Here is a 19,849-nt window from a genome sequence, read left to right on the forward strand (position 1 = left end):
TTGCTTTATTAATTCTAAGTATCCTATCTCGCCCCGAAGTACATAAATCTCTCAATCGCGCTCGGTCAGTAAATTCGAATCTGTAGATAATAATTATTAAAATTATCCACTTGCCTGCTCTTTTAATCGAAGATCTTTGTTTGTTTTAGCACTATTAATATTACTTTCACGTCCCACACGAGCCCATTACATCCATAGTGGCAATAGGTATAAAACAAGCACCCGCCAAATTAGTTTATTACTTTATTACCTTGCCACTTAAACTAATATTGCCGCAGTGAAACTGACGCAGTATTGTTCTGACTTGCCAAAGTACTAAAATAATATGTAAGGAAAGTTATCCAGGTTATACCTACTCCCTATATTGCATTTGTTTTGTATGAATTAGACTTGCAAATTCAATTTGCTATTGAAGAGTTTTAGTGTCTATTGTTTATGTTACTGGGTTTTATACGTATAACACAGCTTATAGCCCTACTAAATAAACAATACAGTAGGTTATTATTATTACTTCCATTAATAATCACAATAAATAAATACACGGCTCACTTAAAAAGTTCTGAATCGACATGATGTGTAAATGTAACATTTTTAGAGTTCCATTGCCTCGTGCCGTGACTTATTTACAGTAATAGAAGGGAAAGAAGGAAAACAGTCGAAGAAAGGATCTCCATCTTTCTTTGGAAATCGGTTAAGTCATAATTCCTCGAATCGCAAGACGTACCCAACTCAAAGTGAATACATCAAATCTTAAATTCTCGCTGGGTCGTTACTTAAAGCTACCGCTGAATCATGGATGTGGGGCGTCGTAACTCATATCATAAAACTGCAGGATACATTTAATAAATGAAGGCTGTTGAACCTAGGGTTGCCAACTTTTTTTTGGTGGAATATAGTATTTTCCAGAATAATGCATCAAAAATATAGTACCTTTTAAAAAAAATATAGTACTCTTAGATAAAATACTAAACGAGTGAAATATACGTTTTAATCGGAAATATAGTATTTTAGCGTACTATATATTTTTCCAAAAGTATATAGTACAGAGAGCCAAAATATAGTACAATACTATATAATATAGTACGGTTGGCAACCCTAGTTGAACCCGCACGTGCTATTCTTGCGTGTCTTGTCGTATACAATTATTATATATTTATAAGATATTTCCTTCGGCTCTATGGAGAAATAAAAAGCAGACGCCTCCTGTCTGTCGAATGTAATTTAAATGCATGTGTCATTTTTACGGAGTCGAGTCTCGGTAGGTTCAATGATGATGATTTTTTTTTCTCCGCAAGTTACTCTGCATACTCGTACCCGTACCACATCAGTAGTTCAATTAGGCGTTAAACTTTTACGCCAAGCTTACATAATGGCGTGTGTGCAGCAGTAACTATGTGTCATCTACCTTAAGTATACCTACTTCTCCTACATAAATAAGCATTACTGATTGAGTTGACCTAAACCTTCAATCCAGGTGGCGTAATTTAAGCGTCAAATCCTGTCGTCTGTCAAAACCTTGGAAATATGCATTTATCAGTATACATTAAAATACGCTAGCTACTGTTAATCGTCAAATAAATGCCAAATATTGTAGGCTAGGCAGGTGAAGTGCAATATGTCATGTCGTGAATGACGCTCCCATCGGCCATGACTAACAGACTTCACGCGCGCCCTTGACCTACCCACCACTGCCATCAGCTCGCCGGAACACACTTAGGCCTTTACGTTAAACAACAGTGGAACCATCTAGCATTATACTGTGTGCATCGTTATTTGCGTTATTTGACATCTGTCACTCACAACAGCAATACAACGTAAAACGTCTTGCACATCGAAATCACAAAGGAAAACAATTGCACTGCAAACGTTTACGTTCTACGACTTTTTTTTTTTTAATTTTAGGGTTGGCCGGACACCACCGTTATGAATCGGTAGTCGTATAAGTAAATCGATATGAATTTTTCATTTTTCTTTTAATAAAAATAAGGAAAAGGTGGATAATTAACTGTAAATATGGATATATTTATCGTCACATAACAGACAACAAATTTGACACAAATAACATAAATAAACTTTAAAATGGATCCCCAGTTAGTTTAGATTTTGACGATGGGTGCTACCTACTCGGTCGGTGTATTAAATGCGTTTACCTTGCGGAAAAACCATATGATTCTAGCTTTATTTAAATCTCAAATAAAAATTAATTATACGTCACAATTCGATACCTCAGTCTACGTGCCATCCAATCGTAATCGCTTGCTGTGACAACCGATTTGGGTTAGTTACATCTCTATATACGTCAGTCATAATGTGTCAAATACAGTATACTCACTTTTGAAAACAAATATACTTTTTGATGAATAAAGCTAAATTTAATTTTAAGAGCGCCACCTGGTGAGTTAAATCTTACCTAAGGGGTCGTCCAGAAATCATGTGATCATATTTGGCCTATTTTTGACCCCCCCCCCCCCCAAATTTGCCCCCGAGTAAAGCACAAAATTTTTCACCACACCAACCCGAAGCAAAATATTAAATGTAAAATATCAAACAAAATCAAACCAAATCAAATCCAAATGAATGTTATTAAATATTTATCATCCAAAATCAATGTGAATAAAATGCAACTTCGCTATCAGTTTTTGAAGTAAGTAAGTAGTAAGTAAGCCTTTCCGAGCTGATGTGGTGAAAAAGTATATACAGTGTAGAAAGATATGTTGGGCCCTGGAGGGAAACTACCTTAAATCCTTAAGTTGGCTCATTTTACTTAAAGGACTAGGACCTTAGGAACTAGGTACCTACCGAGTAGTAGGCCAAAGTTAGGCGGTGCGATGACGATGGCAGCCTGAATATTTTATACTGAATATAAATGAAACAGCATATTATTCTAATTAATATTTATTAGCGTATAATTTATAGTTAAATTATTAATAACTTAGGACTTGGCAATCGTTGTACAAGTTGGTATACAATTATTACTTTATTTAAAATGGGTCTTTCTATTCCATTGTTTTATTATGAAATGAACTTTATGCGCAAAATTTTAAACGCTTTTATTTATCTGTAATTATCATGTCAATTGACAATGTTGACATAGTCACTGCCAAGTTCGAATTAAAATAGCAGTTACCCCAGGGACGCATTTGAACCAACTGTCCTTATCATATTGTTTGGAATATGCATAATCTCTCTCAATCCCAGTCTAAAACCAATACCGGAAACCTTTCATATGTAAGTTATGTAACCGAAATCACGTTTTACTTCGTCGATGTATTGCGGCTTTGCAATTGCACCGAAGCGAAGGGTTTTAATAAGGCCCTACAGGTGCGGCGGGCTCAAGAGACGCTTGAACCGTCTGGAATGATCCATTCCCGTTTCCTTTCCGCCCCACTTTTAATGTGAAGGACACTTGCCTATTCTTAGACGTTCACAAGGGTCATTTATATTATAAAAGTAATTATTCAAAGGACCTTTCGGCCTTATTTCGAGCAGACCTACCTAATTGTCATATGAATGGAATATGAAGCGAAACCTAGAAGCCGAACACGCGATGCCTGAAGCTATTACTTTGAAAAACATTCCTAGCGTCGAGGACAGGGTGCGGCTAAGATCTATTAGGCTATTTGCGTTGTTTTTCTGTAGAATTCTATCAGTGCAGTATTTATACTCGTAATATCATGATTGAGGGTGCGCCATGTTACGGAAATTTGTTGGTACTAATTTCTAGCAATGGCAACAACTTTAATAATAGACAACATCTACCCTCTATGATAGTTGTCAATATTGACAATGTAAACATTGCTTTGTCTAGTTTCGTGTGAATTATTATTAGACTGCAATAATCATGCCGAAAGTTTTAGATTTTACAGAGAAAAAGTTGTAAATAGTGTAAATAGTTATTTATTGGAAAAAAAACGTGCGGGAGAGAAATTTCTTCCATTAGAAAACATAACGAAATGACCACCTGAATTGACGGGTAAGTTTCAAACTTATGGACAAATGTCACTATAGTCAGGTCGTCACGATTTGGTTGATGTCTTGTAATAATTTGATTTGTGTATTAGGTGTATCGCATGCATCGGTATCACGGATTGCTAGCGAAGGGCGTAAGGGCGGAATTAAACGACCAAACCTAAAAAAAAGAAAACAAAAAAGAAAATAGATTTGGATGATTTTGATTTATGTGTCATACGTCGTAAAATTCACGAATTTTATAGCGTAAAAACCGAAGAAATATCCAAACATCAAACTTCGCACTTATTAAGAGCGCTATTACATTTCGGCGTTGAGCGAGTTTAGGTATTTTACGCGCTGCGGCAGGCCGTGCGAGCTCAGTATGCCGATCCCTTCTACCACACTTGCACTACAATGATGGATTGAACATTCTTGATCCTTCGCGAAGCATATTGAAATCAACCATAACAACACTAACTGTACTTAACTTTTAAAGTTCTAAAACTGTTATTTGGTAAGTACGAAAATACTAAATGCAGTGCAAATGTACATAGGGGCTGTTCATAAATTACATCATCTATTTTTGACGATTTTTGACCCCCCCCCCCCCCTCAAATCATCCAAAAATCAAGCTTCGGATGAATCTGTTTCCTCCTACGTCATGTTACCATCATCCGATGTCCAGACCCCCCCCCCCCCGTCCACTCCTCCCATTTGAAACGACGTAATTTATGAATAGCCCCATACTCGTACTTATGAAGGTATATTACTCGAAAGAAATTATAGGTACCTACTCGCTTATTTACATGTTTCGTCATTGCATTTGGTACCTATAGGTTGTAAAGTTTGTATCAACGAGGGTTTAAAAACGAACTGGTACTGAGGATCTGATGATGATTAAGGTGGTCACGGATACCAATCAACCATGTAGTAACATGATTAGGCTCGTTTAATTCGTCTCAACAAGATCTTTGACACTGAAGATACACAGGGTCTGATGATGGAGCTGGAAGGTGGCCACGGGTACCAGTCTATCATGTAACTAAACAACTTCGTGTTTGGGCTCGTTTGATTCGTCTCAACAAGATCTTTGACACAAGACAGTACTCAGGGTCTGATGATGGAGCTGGAAGGTACCATTACCAATCAACCATGCAACTAAACCACTTCGTGTTTGGGCTCGTTTGATTCGGCTCAACAAGATCTTTGACTTAAGATAGTACTCAGGGTCTGATGTTGGAGCCGGAAGGTGGTCACCGGTACCAATCAACCATGCAACTAAACCACTTCGTGTTTAGGCACGTTTTATTCATCTCAACAAGATCTTTGACACAAGGTAGTACTCAGGGTCTGATGATGGAGCGTGAAGGTGGCGACGGGTACCTGTCTATCAGCTCCATCATCAGACCCTGAGTAGTATCTTGTGTCAAACATCTTATTGCGACGAATCAAACGAGCCCAAACACGAAGTGGTTCAGTTACATGGTAGACTGGTACCCGTGGCCACAGTCCAGCTCCATCATCAGACCCTGAGTACTAACTTGTGTCAAAGATCTTGTTGCGACGAATCGAACGAAGCCAAACACGAAGTGGTTTAGTTGCATGGTTGATTGGTACCGGTGACCACCTTCCGGCTCCATCATCAGACCCTGAGTACTATCTTGTGTCAAAGATCTTGTTGAATGAATAAAACGAGCCTAAACACGAAGTGGTTTAGTTGCATGGTTGATTGGTACCGGTGACCACCTTCCGGCTCCATCATCAGACCCTGAGTACTATCTTAAGTCAAAGATCTTGTTGAGCCGAATCAAACGAGCCCAAACACGAAGTGGTTTAGTTGCATGGTTGATTGGTACCGGTGACCACCTTCCGGCTCCATCATCAGACCCTGAGTACTATCTTGTGTCAAAGATCTTGTTGAATGAATAAAACGAGCCTAAACACGAAGTGGTTTAGTTGCATGGTTGATTGGTACCGGTGACCACCTTCCGGCTCCATCATCAGACCCTGAGTACTATCTTGAGTCAAATAAATACATATAGAATGTCAGGTCGTTTCAAATATTTTTAATCCTGTCCGGTAGTTTATTAAACTGTACCATTATAATACTATAAAAACAGTGCTAGGATCAAAGTCTCTCGTTGCGGTTTACACGCACACAGTATAGCGTTTTACACGGCGCCCGCCGCACACAATGATAAAAAACCTCGTCGTCGCCGTTGAAAATGTGCGGAGCCGACCGACACACGTCCTGCCTCTACAAGCTCTGCCGCGGCACTGAGCTGGCGCAGCGCGCGTCATCGGTAATATAGAGTAGTTTTCAAAAAATTGCCAAAAAATTATAGTAGAATTTCATAAACACTAATGTATACCAACAGTATAAGCAAACGTTGCAGATTGCTTGAGTATGAAAATGACTTCGATATTAAGTAGATTTTCGTAGGAATTGACACTTGTTTCGGAGAGAAAATAGAGTTCGTTTTACTTTGATTTTCTCTTTCTCAAAGGTATGTAGGAAAAATATAGTTTGATATGCCTAAAGTACAGGGTATTAGTAATACAAAATAACCAGGCTTAGCAGAGTAAAATTCTCAACATTTCCAAATAAGAGCTCGCCATTCAGTGCTTCACGGGGTTTTTCGGAAACGACCATCAGAAAAAAAATCATTAAGTACTAATTTAATAAGTCCTTTTTCTAATATTTACAACGATATTTATAAAGATAAGAAGACGCTTTTACTGGAACAAGTACTCATTGTTTCTAATAATGAGCGCAAAGTCCTGAATTTCGTCGACTAGTATCATCAATTTTGCATTATTTCGACTTTTCTTGTAAGAGCGCTCTTAAAGTTGTCGGAATAAAACAAAAATCATTGCCAATTTCCATTGTCCCCACTATACAAATTGTTGCTATATAAAATTCAAAACGAGCGCCCTCTTGACAATACTCCCAAAGTTCTGGTTTACCTATAATATACTTATACATATACTTTAGGTTTGATCTTGTAACTGTAAAGGTAGATGTTGATATTTCATTGTAATCGTATTGTCAAATCACAACACAACGTACGTACTTAATACATAAAAATCTGTTGTTACTCCCATACAAATATTTTTAGTGTAAATATTTTTTTATTTTAGTGATATGAGCGGAAGCTTCAAGAAATGATTTTAATTATTTTCCAATTCACTTTATAGAGTTCTCAAAATCTTTAATACAAGATTTTCAATAGTAATTATGTGAACTATGAAAGAGTACGTAAGTACTTTTGTTGTTCAACTTGGCATTTAGAAAAGCTGAGTCCACCTAGAGCCCGCCGACCCCGGCTTAAAGCTTTCAAGTTTAAGCCTCTGCAGTCGAGATGAAATGTTACACTTCCCAGTAATCAGTATGAAGGTTTGAACGTCTTTTCGGAGCCAGAAGACTTTAAATAACTTTTGATACAATGACGCAATGTAATGACCCATAGGTACAATGTAACGAATATAACTGCACTTAGTAAAAAATGTAACTGCTATAATATATGTATAATATTGACCAAATCAGATATCACTCAATGGGGGCAACTTTAGTCATGGAGAAGCAGTGTTAATTGCAAAAAGCTACAATACTTAAGTAATTAAAAAAAGGTTTAGCTTTACAAAATAATAGGGTCTGCTTATTGTGGTTTATTCTCAATGTCAAACAAATCTTCACCTCGCTCAGAACACGTTCATTTCTTCGAGTGGTTACCTACCTATCAATTTCTTAAATGTCAGCACAATAAGTACCAAGTACCTACGACTCCAAATAAAATCCATAAAACTGCAATATTCAAATCTAGCTCGAAGTTCAAGGTCGACGGTGAAATAACAAAATGGGTGAATGCAGCGGCGCGCTCACGCGACGCCCGGGCTCGGCCCATCAGTCATAGATATTTATTACCAAAGCCTGCCGCAACGGCAACCAACACTGACCTAGTTTCAGCTGTACAAGCGAATCGCAACGCTGGGCTGTTCAAATCGCTCATTTACCGCATAATCTCAGGCTTACCAGCATAAGTATGATCTTAGCAACGGATGTATAGGTCAAGTCATAGTAGATACTAGTTTACAGACGAGACGAAATGTTTTGTGAAGGATGTAGCTGGCTAGCTGCATACACGCTCCCTCGATGCCGCCGGCTTTGCTAAGCAATGCTTTGCCTTTGCTTCATATACTCCAGTAAAGATACGGTTACGTTAAACATTAATTAGTAATAGGCAATTTTTTTTTTATTCCTGTTCTTTAGATCATTTTAAGATACTTTATTTTCGAATCCAACAAACTTTCTGTCCGGAAGTAGGTAAAAAAAAATAGTTAAAAAAAAGAGCCGTTCTTGTTTGTTAAAAATAGTAATAGTATTTTTAGTTCGTAAACGTGACGAAAATAATATTTATAATGAGTCGACAATGGAATCAGTCAAAATATTAACACGGAAAATAACTAATTCAATAAATGGCGGGGCCTCACGGATATACGTCGTAACTTGATATAAAAAAAAAGTAATAATTAGGTCTTTGATTGAATTACCATAAAACTACCTCATTAAGCTATTTATCCGAGAATCTGACATCAATATTATTTGTATCACTTGTATATATATTTACGCCTTAAACATGCTAGAAAAAATGGTTATAGATATAATTTCTTGCAGACTTTGTTCTGATAACGTTCAAAGTGATATTCAATACATAATCACACAAAAATATGGTCAATGTAATAAATATGTGCATTTTAACAAATTCGCTAAATGAAACTACCAAATTTGAACTCTTTGCGCTAATGCTAAGGATTACATTTCCTTGCGGCGCGCGGGGACAGTTTCAATGCGGGCGGTGGCGGGAGTTAGTGCCAAGGACGCGTGGATAGTATGTAGGTAAGTATGTACTTACCTACAAGTTGCTACAAGTGACAGGCCAATTCGAACGTGCGCGGGCGTCTCGCTCGCACCAAATATTTGTGCGGCCAAGTTTGAGCAAAATGAACGCGCGCGTGAATGATAGCTGATTAAAAATAACTGATATCATTTCCAATATTATTGGTTGATGTTCAAATTATATTCGTAATTATATACGTCAATTATGACCCACTACAAAAATAAAAATTGCGCATGACTATCTATCGTTCTTATTTAATTTCAGAATGGCATAGTGTGGAGTGGCATTATAAAAGGAATACTTATTATCGTAGTCATTTGACAGTTTTGGTGACACTTTCACATTCTGTCACAGCGAAGTGTGTAGGCCCACTCTTTAATTTGATATTAACGTCTATCCAACAACTTTGTCAGTAGAAAAAGGCGCGAAATTCAAATTTTCTATGAGACAATAACCCTTCGCGCCTAAGCGTCTGTAGACTTTTTTTTTCAACAAACGTATTATATTGACTATTTCGTGCTCTTTCAATTCATAGTTTACGTTCCATAATAAGTATAACATAGTAAGTTCCATAATAAGTATAACATAGTATAATAAGAGTCGACGTGAAATATATGTTTACACTTTTGCACCTTACTCCTTTGCAATAAGGCGAAAAGTACGGCTTTAAAATGACAGCGTTTTACACAAAAATAAAACGCTAATTAAATAACTTACCATATTCGGAACCTAAGAATAAATAATATTGAGAGTGGCAACACTGTCGTAGGGGGCTATTCATAAATTTAAGTCATTTCAAATTGGGGGGGGGGGGGGGGTCTGGACATCGGATGATGGTAGCATGACGCAGGAGGAAACGGTGTCATTCGAAGCATGATTTTTTGATGATTTTAGGGGGGGGGGGGCGACAAAAATCGTCAAAAATAGATGACGTCATGTATGGACAGCCCCTAGGTCGTATTGTCTTTTTCTAGCATATACCTCCCTCTCTCCCCCACACTCCTACCACACAGGCAGGTTGCTTTGTCAGTTATACAAGACAAATTTTCAAGTCATTGTCTCAAAATTATACATATTTGCACCATCCAGGATTAAAACTTTAGGTTCCGAATAGAGATGCACCGGATATTCGGTTACTATCCGGTATCCTATCTCGCCCTTATTTTAATATCCGGACGGATACCGGATACTAAAATAAGGGTACTAATTAACTATGCTTGATATCGGAATATAATCGTACTCGATTATTATTTTAAAACAATTTAAACGTTCCATTCACTAGCTCGCGCACTAATTTCGTACCTAGTGATAGACCTATATACCGCGCGAAAGTTCATTACGAAACAGGCCAAAACTTCCACAATGCGCACCTGAAAAACCTGAATATTTCCGCCGGCCGAATATTCGGCGGCTGAATACCGAATATTCGGCCTATGGTCAGGCCGTACATCCGGTATCCTGTATGCGGCCAAACAACTATCCGTTGCATCTGTAGTTCCGAATATGATAAGTTATTTAATTAGCGTTTTATTTTTGTGTAAATGCTGTCATTAAACAGCTGTACCGATATTCGGAACATAAGAATAATATTGAAACATGTTTGTTATCGCCTGGTGGTGGGAAGACGCCAAACCAATGTGATTATACATATCCTATGATATACTTATTATGTGTATGTAATATAATTATATTACGAGTGTTTAATTAATTATGTAGTACGTACACCCTTTATTGTAACACCTGTGAGGAGAGAGATATTTAGTAAAGTATACAATTTGATAGGTACATTTTGTAAAATTATCATTTATTGTATTTATTTATTTATTTCAAATAACAAATTGCACCTTACAGCTAATGCCAAAGCGGCACAATTTGGAACACATTAACAACATAAAGCATTTTTAACATTATTTATAACAATACAATATACAGCTAAGACACATGTATTCATTATGGTATGCTACTCTTAGGCATCTCTCTTTCTAATATCCTCTTGCACTTTCACATCACTATTCCGGATCGTTTTTATTTGCTAGATAATTTAACGGACAACTATAGTACATTGTAGGAGAGGACGGAAAACCGCTAAAAGATGGACGAGTGAGTTTGAGGGCCGACACGTTGGTGGAGGCCCTCGAATAATACGACTCCATCTTTAGCGTTTCCGGCCGAGGCATTACATAGTGCTTTTCACGACTACTGCGAGGAAATAAGGAAACATTTGGATAACTATAAGTACTAGCCCGCGATTTCTCTGGTAGCAAATTACTAGCCACTGCCTGTGCTGTCTCTTGAATTTCGGTAGGCGTCAGCGTAAGAATATCATTTTCTTCACTAGAAGAACTCATTTTTATAGCGAGCGTAGATACGTGTTTCTTATATTTTATAGTACTACCCAATTCAGTGAGAATTTTCCGATCCCGCCTTTTTTCTTTTTTATTACATTTCAGAGGCGTTTTTATGTTGTTTGCTTCAAACCGACTCTAAACTTAGAAGCGTTTTTGCTAAAAAACCACAAACAGCTACAAAAGTAAAAAACGCCTTAAGCGTGAATCGAATGAACTGACTGAATGAATGAATAGTTTGACATTTCGTGTTTTTTTTAAACAAGAAATTGGTCCTATAACTAATCTAAATTTATTTTTGAAGGAAAAAGTTGCGCCAAAAAAGACCTTTTATTGATTTTTATGTTTTAAATTATACTCATTGCTGTAGCGAACTGTCACCATCAAACATCAACATTTATTCAGCAAATAGGCCACAAGGGCACTTTTACACGTCATCATTGAATTTACATATTTCTGTCTTTCTTTTATTTTGCGATCCTGAGCAGACCATCCGTACAGCTTGTAGGAGGTATTTCCAAGGCTCTATTTCCCGTACGTAGTCGCCAGTTAAGAACCTATCCCCTTGGTGAGCGACTTTACGATCAACGTGCCCTGCCTAAGTCTCTTAATTTTACGATAACATTAATAGTTCGTCAATATATACTTACTATAATATAAAGGCGAAAGTGTGTCGGTCTGTCTGTCTGTTACTTCTTCACGCTTAAGCCGCTGAACCGATTTAGTTGAAATTTGTTATAGAGATAGTTTGAGTCCCGGGGAACGGCATAGGATAGTTTTTATGTCGGAAATCATCCCTGAAGAGAGTGCAAAGGGGGGTGGAATTGAAAGAGTTAACGAATTGCCTAGTAATTGAAGTAAGCAATGCGCGAATTGAATGATTACTATTAGCATTATACAAGCGCTATACCTACTTTAGCTGTTGTCACTAATTCCACGCAGACAAAGTCGCGGGCAAAAGCTAGTACTGAATAATAATAAAATTATTTAACTATCGAACTTGCCCATGATATTACACGAGAATCAGTTGAGATCGACCTGTAGAGGAAAACACCATCCCACCAACATACGATAACGATCAAACAGTCAACTATATGAACAAAAGTTCTCAAATGCCCTCTGAATAGGTATTTTAGTAAAAAAGACATAAAACATATGGTAAATATTGACTGTTGATTTCTTTTTTTTCTGTTTTTCTTGCACTAATAAAGTGCCGACTAATCGGCCATTTTTGCCGACTAGTCGCCGACTAATCGCCGACTACAAATGTGGCCGGATAGTCGGCTTTCCCGACTAGTCGGCGACTAGTCGGTACATCCCTAATAACTGACAAAGCAACCTGCCTGTGTGGTGGGAGTGTAGGAGCGAGGGACGTATATGCTAGAAAAGGGCAATACGACCTACGATAGTGTTGCCACTCTCAATTAGAAATGCAATGGATAGTTGTTTGGTCGGATACCGGATATTCGGCCTGACCGTCGGCCAAATATTCGGTATCCGACCGCCGAATCTTCGGCCGGCGGAACAATAAAAAAAATAAAAAATCATTTATTTCAGACCTTGGTTCATACACTTACACCAAAAAACTAATTAACTACAAACTAAATTGAACAATACCTACATTTCGGTTTTTAGGTGCGCATTGTGCAGGTTTTAACCTGTTTCGCGGACTCATTTCTATGTTCGAAATGAGTAGGTACCTACGCGTGCAAGTGAGTGGATGTTTAAATTGTTTTGAAATAATAAACGAGTAATGTACAATATGACCGTGACTGTTTCTTAAATCCAATTTGTTTACTCTGAAATCAAGCAAAGTTACTATCCGGTATCCGGCCGGGTATATTATTCTGAGGTTCCAAATATGGGTACAGTTGTTTAATTGTTGCTTAATTTGGAGATTGACCCCAATTTCATTTCTGATCAAATCGGTCGATTTGATCATCCCGTCTGGACTTCACTTAACAGCCGTAACACATTACCGCGCCGTTCAGGGTCACGGTGCGCCAAACCATAGCCTGATGTCCTGTAGGTATGTATAATGTACTTAGTCCAAAATTATGTTATTTACTAATTATGTTATTTATATGCATTAAACGTTAAATCTTAACCAATTCGATTACTATTCTATAGTGAAACACATTCAGCTTGACTAGAAAAAGCGCGGCAAATTTAAAACATGTATAAGTAAAAGGCATTTAAGGTTTTAATAGCGCTCAGAAACCTGACTTTTATCTCGATATCGTAATTTTCTAGCGACAAATCCATTATCTATACAAAACTGTCGCAAAAATGTTATCGCTTCTATATCGTGGTACAGGATAGGATGGAGCCATATACTTTACTACTTGCTTGCAAGTATCGTAATTAAGCAGTGCTAAGTAGTTAAATACGCGCAATGTATTTTTATGTCATAAATAATGTATTTATTTAATGTTAATTTAGTATTAATTATAGTATGTATATTGTTTTATCCACAAATATGAATAATTGTAGTTAATTTACCAATAAAACATAATTTATACGGCCACAAATAAAATATTAAATGCTTCTAAAGTCTGTTTGGTTATTTCTACATGGAAACGAAGTCATTTCAAATTATAAAAACATTAACTGAACACCTTATTGCCGCCTGCAGTCACCGCTCGCCGCTCAGCTATCCGCTGTCGTTAATACCACGGCCTTACGTTTTATGACACTGAGTCGCGTCAGGGGAGCGACACGGTTCGGTGCGCTTGCGTTCAGTCGAGTTTAATTATAATAATTATAATTAGTAATTATATTACCGCAAATTTTGGTTGTTTGTTAATTTGTTGGTTATTGTTATTTGTTAATTTGTTGGTTATGGTGTCGACTTTTATTGCCCTAGTCGCCAAATGATGTTACTAGTGAAATTTTAACCGACACCACACGGTAAAAATAAGTTTAACAATAATTACTTAATTAAAAATCGAATAAAAACGGTATTTCTAATACATAACTTATATTTTTTGCTATTCAATTAAAGAGTACTAACAAAATCCTAACTCAATTAATTAGTGCAAATATTTTAAGGTTTGCGATTCCTGCTCGGCCTTGCGTCGCAAGGTGCCCGGTACCACTGTATTGCAGCAATAACTAGAAATGCTTACTTTGGGGAACATTAGCAACTGTCGTTTTTGATAATTACATTTTAGTGGTGAGGGGTGGTACTTAAATGACCTCTATTGAAGCCTTAAATGGTTTAAACTTATAGGCGCGAAGATTTGATTTCCCTAAGAAAATTTTAATTTCGCGTCTTTTTCTGCTATCAAATTGGGTGTGTGTCAGTATAATAGCCCTATATAATTGGCCTATTATTGTATTAAATTTAACGCGCACGCAAAGACGGAAAGCCTGCAATTACGTAAAATTTACTTTCTTATTTACAGCACTCTTGCCCAGATTAAAGCTGATAATTAGTTCGAATCTAGTCTCCCATATTTTTTACGTTCACTGGTACATATGTTTTGACCGAGTAAATAGTAAATATACTAAATACTTTTTTAAATATTCGCGCTCGGGGCGATGGAAGTTTCATCGTTCCGTCGCCCCGCTCCATGCAACGACCAATCGCGTTAGCTCCCTGGCTCGTGCGCGGCAACTTTAAAGCAACGATAACGTTTTTGATGGTTTTTTGTGTTACGAATCATATTTCAAGCCGATTTTTACAGTATTCGACGAAAGAGAACTCATAATAAAAATCCCATATGATATTGATCTATTACCATTGTTAACCAGGCAATTAATGCACAACCCCATAAAACCTACCATACGGTATTATTTAGTGTACGATTAAATTGCAACGCTTGTACTTATTGTAATTTGGAAATAATGAGAGAAAAAATAGCCTATTACCATTTTTGAGGACGGAAATATACTGAATTTAATAATAACCGTAGGTTACTTACTTTAAATGTAGGATACAGAATTATTTTTTGTGTGATTCATGCTTAATGTCATAAAGCAAATATTTCTCTATGAGTATAAATTTAAAAAATGTTATTAATATTTTTTACAAACTTTCTGTGATTTTTTATATTTTTACATTTTTTTTTTAATACCTAAATGTAATATATTTATTTGGATTATGTGGCGACGTAATCACTAGATTTATTATCTGTTCCATACACCGAAAATTTCAGCTATTACTAATTATTTCCATTCCGCCATACTAGCCGAGCGTACCTTTCTTGGCCTAATAACATAAGCTTCGTTTTATGCATGCGCCGCGGCGGTTTCCTTTCAGAGCACCTGCTTCAATGATTTGGAACTTGTTTACGCTATTATGAACGCGATTTTATAGCAATTAAAACATACGGACACATGGTTGAATTGAGGTATGTAGGTACACATGTATGGCAGTTTTATTGCTGTTTTACCAGGAAAGGGAATAATTTATTAAACAAACATACTTACAAAGTTTTTTATTGAACTTTGCCTTGTTTACCGGACTTGAAAGAATGGAAAAGTTTTGTTTATAAGTTCATGTATAATTAAGTATAGCTACATCGTTTTTGGGTTGACGGAATGACAATGTGGCGAATGGTGAATCCAAACAAGGGCTCTAGTCGAAATAGCAAGTATGGGAGTCGTAATGCCATAAATCCATACTATATATATAAAAATAAAGCGTATGGTAAACTGGGACGCCGTCTTATCACGAAATCGGTAATGACACATGAACCGATAACTCCCGCTAAAGCTGCGTGAAATAACACGTTTTATGACAAAGTGTGATGAACATGTATTTATATTTAATGCTACTTATTCCTTGCAGGGTGCATGTACAGTATGGCTGCCTTCGGACCCGTGCTTGGATTTCTGCTTGGTGCCTATCTGCTCTCCTTTCATATGGATTCGTTTTCGGGACAAATTATAGAAATAGGTAAGATATAGCATACCAAGAATAACGGTACTATACTCTAGAATATTTTATGCAAATGTTGTAAAGTTCAACATTTATTCATAAACTGTACCTACAAACCTCAATAGTTTAAAAATAACAAACTAAATGTTGATATGATGGATAATAGGTTTTTAGGACGTTTCTGAATAACGGCATAAAGTAACATACTTAGGTACATTGTAGGTACTTATACAATTTTATATGATAAGTAGGTACTGGTTCAGTTATCAAATGAAAACACTACGAAGAAAAGATATTTGCGTGGCCTGTGTATGTGTTCGGTTGCGTGAAACGAAATCATTTTTATTCCGATTTTAAGTAACGGAAGATTTAATTAGCCGTTTTTTATAATTTTGTAACAAATCGATCTTATGTTGAAGTATTAAAACAACGTAAGTATTATAAAACTGATTTCAGTTTGATTTACGATAAGATTGCTACGATGTACATAATACGATGAGAAAGTTGAACCTATCAAATTAAATTACGTGGCAATATTGGCTAACCGTATGTGTTGTGTTGCTGTATAATTGAATTTGAATGGATAAAATCTTTAACACAGATCAACTGTTATGAATGTTGTGATCCAATAGGGTAGTTACCTAGGGTAGTTACTTAGCATATATTCAATTTTATGAGTGTGATGGGTAGAAATTTAGCTACCATATTAAATAGTAGGTAATGTAATGTAATAGCGTTATTCATAAACATCTGTGACATCTAACACGCCGTTGATAATCGTTTGTCCCTATCTGCCATTCTGACACTTGTGTTTGTTAGAACGTGACAAAACTTAACTGAGGTAGGTATGCTAAGTTTATGGATATGAGGTTAAGTAAATGACTCAATAATACCTTTAAGTTACGCATAATCAAGTTGTTAAAAATCCCGTTCAGGGCATTTATTGGTGTGTTTATCACGAATATTAAATTTGTTCCTGAGTTATGGATGTTTTCTATATATTTATCTATATAAGTATATATATAGTCGCCTAGTACCCATAGACCAAGCTTAACTTAGCTTGGGGCTAGGTTAATCTGTGTAAGATTGTCCCCAGAAAAGTCGCCGTGGTCGAAACCGGCAGGGCAGGATGATGATGATGAAGATGTACCATTCCATTCTTTACATTTCAACTAAATCCATTGTACTTAAACTCAATACGTGACAAAAAAAATATTTCTCCTCACAATTGCTTAGATCTTACGGCTCGATGCAAGTTTTTTGCTGATTGCAGATATCTAAACTAAAGAATATATGTGGAATTAATTATTTTAGATCAATACGACCACCGCTGGGTCGGCATGTGGTGGGGCGGCTTCCTGCTCTGCGGCTTCCTCCTGATACTGGTCGCCGTCCCTTTCTTCTCGTTCCCGAAGGTGCTGGTGCGAGAGAAAGAGAAGATCAGACTCGTGGAGAAAGCGGCCGCGGCTAGCGGCTCGGGGACCGCTAAGCCTCCAGTGAAACCGCCGTCCGATATAAAGGACACGGGCTATGGCAAGGATATAAAAGGTAGGTTGGTCAGAGTCATGCTATTTATCAAGTGGTTCAGGCATTTCATGCGAAATCTTTTATTCTTGTTTACATTGTGTAGCCGGCTAACTAGAGCGGTAAATGAAAACTAGGTTCTTTATAGTAAACACTATATGAAATATGTACAATAAAATAAACTAATTTCCGTCAGTACTTAAACCTAAACCAATAAAATATCGTCACTGGCCTTAACGTTCTTGAATCCCGATCTTTGTCGAACCGAACGATCAATTGTGGCCGCGGGTGCTACCGCATCCGATGACGTAGGCTCAGCAAGGTCCACGCGGAGAAAAGCTGCTGCAGCAAACATCCAAATAATAAGCAGCAACAGTGATTAAGGTAGCTCTTCAATTTAAAGGTAGAAGAAAAGGCTACATTAGTGGCATTAAAATAATCATTACAGAATTGTGCTATATCCATATCCAACAACATTTCCAAAGGAAAAATTTATGAAGAAAAAGCAAAAGACGGGCGAATCCCTTAGTTTTTTTTATTTACAACCGGCCAGTGCGCGCGGTGGCTGCACATGCAGGTTTGCCATGTTACAATTGGTGACATTCCATAACTCCAGTAAAATAAATTAGTAGCACTAAGAAACCGCAACATGGCGAAGGCCAAATAGAATCTTATAAAAGGATAATTAAAATAAAGAAAATCTAAGTATTCGTAATTCACCATAACATGGATCATCTCATGACAAAATGAATGAAACATTCACTGATTGATGTTGTTCAGTCTCATAAATGTTTACAAACAATGATTGCTCACGCATCCTAGAATAGCTCGTCTAACCAAACAAATGCATCGGCTCCTCTGAGATTACTAACAAACAATTCGATTGTCTTGAGACAGTGGATATACATGTCGCACAATTTCTATTTACTTATTGTTACATTCATAAAGGCATGTCTTCATCGTTTATAAAACTAAGTCCCCCGCCGCGTCTGTCTGTGTGTTTGTATGTTAGCGATAAACTCAAAAACTTCTGAACGGATTTTCATGCGGTTTTCACGTATCAATAGAGTGATTCTTGAGGAAGGTTTGAGTGTACAATTTGTTAAGGATATGTGACACCCGTGCGAAGCTGGGCGGATCGTTAGTAGTTAGTATAGTATAAAATGGACGGAATAGTTTGGTGTCGTAAAATCACCTAACTTCTTTGTCGCTAATTTAAGCATATACAAAACAGCGGACAGATAGACTGTAATAAAGAAATCCGGCCGTCGGACTGGGTTTACAATATCAAAACATTATAGTTTAGATTTAGAACTGACGTTACATAACTCTACTTACCGCCTTTTTTATCTTATTTGTTGTTTGTCCAATTAATAACAGTATGTTGTAAATTTCATCCTTGTCATTGTATTTCAGATATACCGGTATCAATGTGGAGACTGCTCAAGAACCCAGTGTACGTTGTGACGTGCCTCGGCGCTTGCATGGAGCTCATGATCGTGTCCGGGTTCGTCGTGTTCCTGCCGAAATACTTGGAGACGCAGTTCAGTCTCGGCAAGAGTCAGGCCAGTGTTTTCACGGGTGAGTCCATTACAACTAGACCCGTGCTCAATAGCCCGGTGTACTTGGTGCCTTGCCTCGGCGCTTGCATGGAGCTTGTGGTGGTGTCCGGGTTCGTCGTGTTCCTACCGAAATGCTTAGAGAACAGTTCAGTTTCGGCAGAAGTCAGGCCAGTGCCTTCACGGGTAAGTCCAGGACAATTATATGTACCTTTAGGTCTCCTGACCGAGTATCTGGGGCACGGAATAACATGCCTTGGAGCCTGTGGAGTTTGATTTGTAGGTATTTCTCATAGCAACGTTTTACTTCCAAAATACACACTGACGCATACGCCCGCAAAAACCAGTGTACTATAAAAATCACGTTCTGCAATACGGTCAGAGTTGTTTGTTGGTCAACGATCTAATTCTGATTAAATAAACATAAACCATTGACCGCGCTGCATTGTAAATAAATACTGCTGCAAAGAAACACATGCTGTTTTATCCATAGACGATTGTTCTTTGAATAAATATCAATAAAAAACATACATATCTACATTTCATTCCACTTTAATATATCGTCGTTGAGAATGCCAAATACGGTATGTGCGCGATTTTAATCAAATTAATTAATACCTTATGTATTTTGTTGCTAGGTAACTATTTGTCAATCAAAAATCGTGCACATAACGGATTTGGCATTCT

At 37.2% G+C, this 19,849-nt stretch overlaps 2 protein-coding genes across 2 annotated transcripts in view; one reads left to right on the forward strand and one right to left on the reverse strand.

Annotated features, from left to right (window-relative positions):
* LOC134789843 (solute carrier organic anion transporter family member 3A1-like) overlaps positions 1 to 19,849 on the forward strand; it is a 122,063-nt gene that overhangs the window by 91,755 nt on the left and 10,459 nt on the right. Inside the window, exons 9-11 of the mRNA XM_063760509.1 lie at positions 15,990 to 16,097; positions 17,394 to 17,627; positions 19,020 to 19,184. Coding sequence (XP_063616579.1) covers positions 15,990 to 16,097; positions 17,394 to 17,627; positions 19,020 to 19,184 — 507 coding nt within the window. The remainder of the gene's footprint in view (positions 1 to 15,989; positions 16,098 to 17,393; positions 17,628 to 19,019; positions 19,185 to 19,849) is intronic.
* LOC134789834 (tumor protein D54) overlaps positions 1 to 19,849 on the reverse strand; it is a 222,948-nt gene that overhangs the window by 85,299 nt on the left and 117,800 nt on the right. The window lies entirely within an intron of this gene.

This window comes from Cydia splendana, chromosome 4 (genome assembly GCF_910591565.1).
Source record: "Cydia splendana chromosome 4, ilCydSple1.2, whole genome shotgun sequence".
NCBI lineage: Eukaryota > Metazoa > Arthropoda > Insecta > Lepidoptera > Tortricidae > Cydia > Cydia splendana.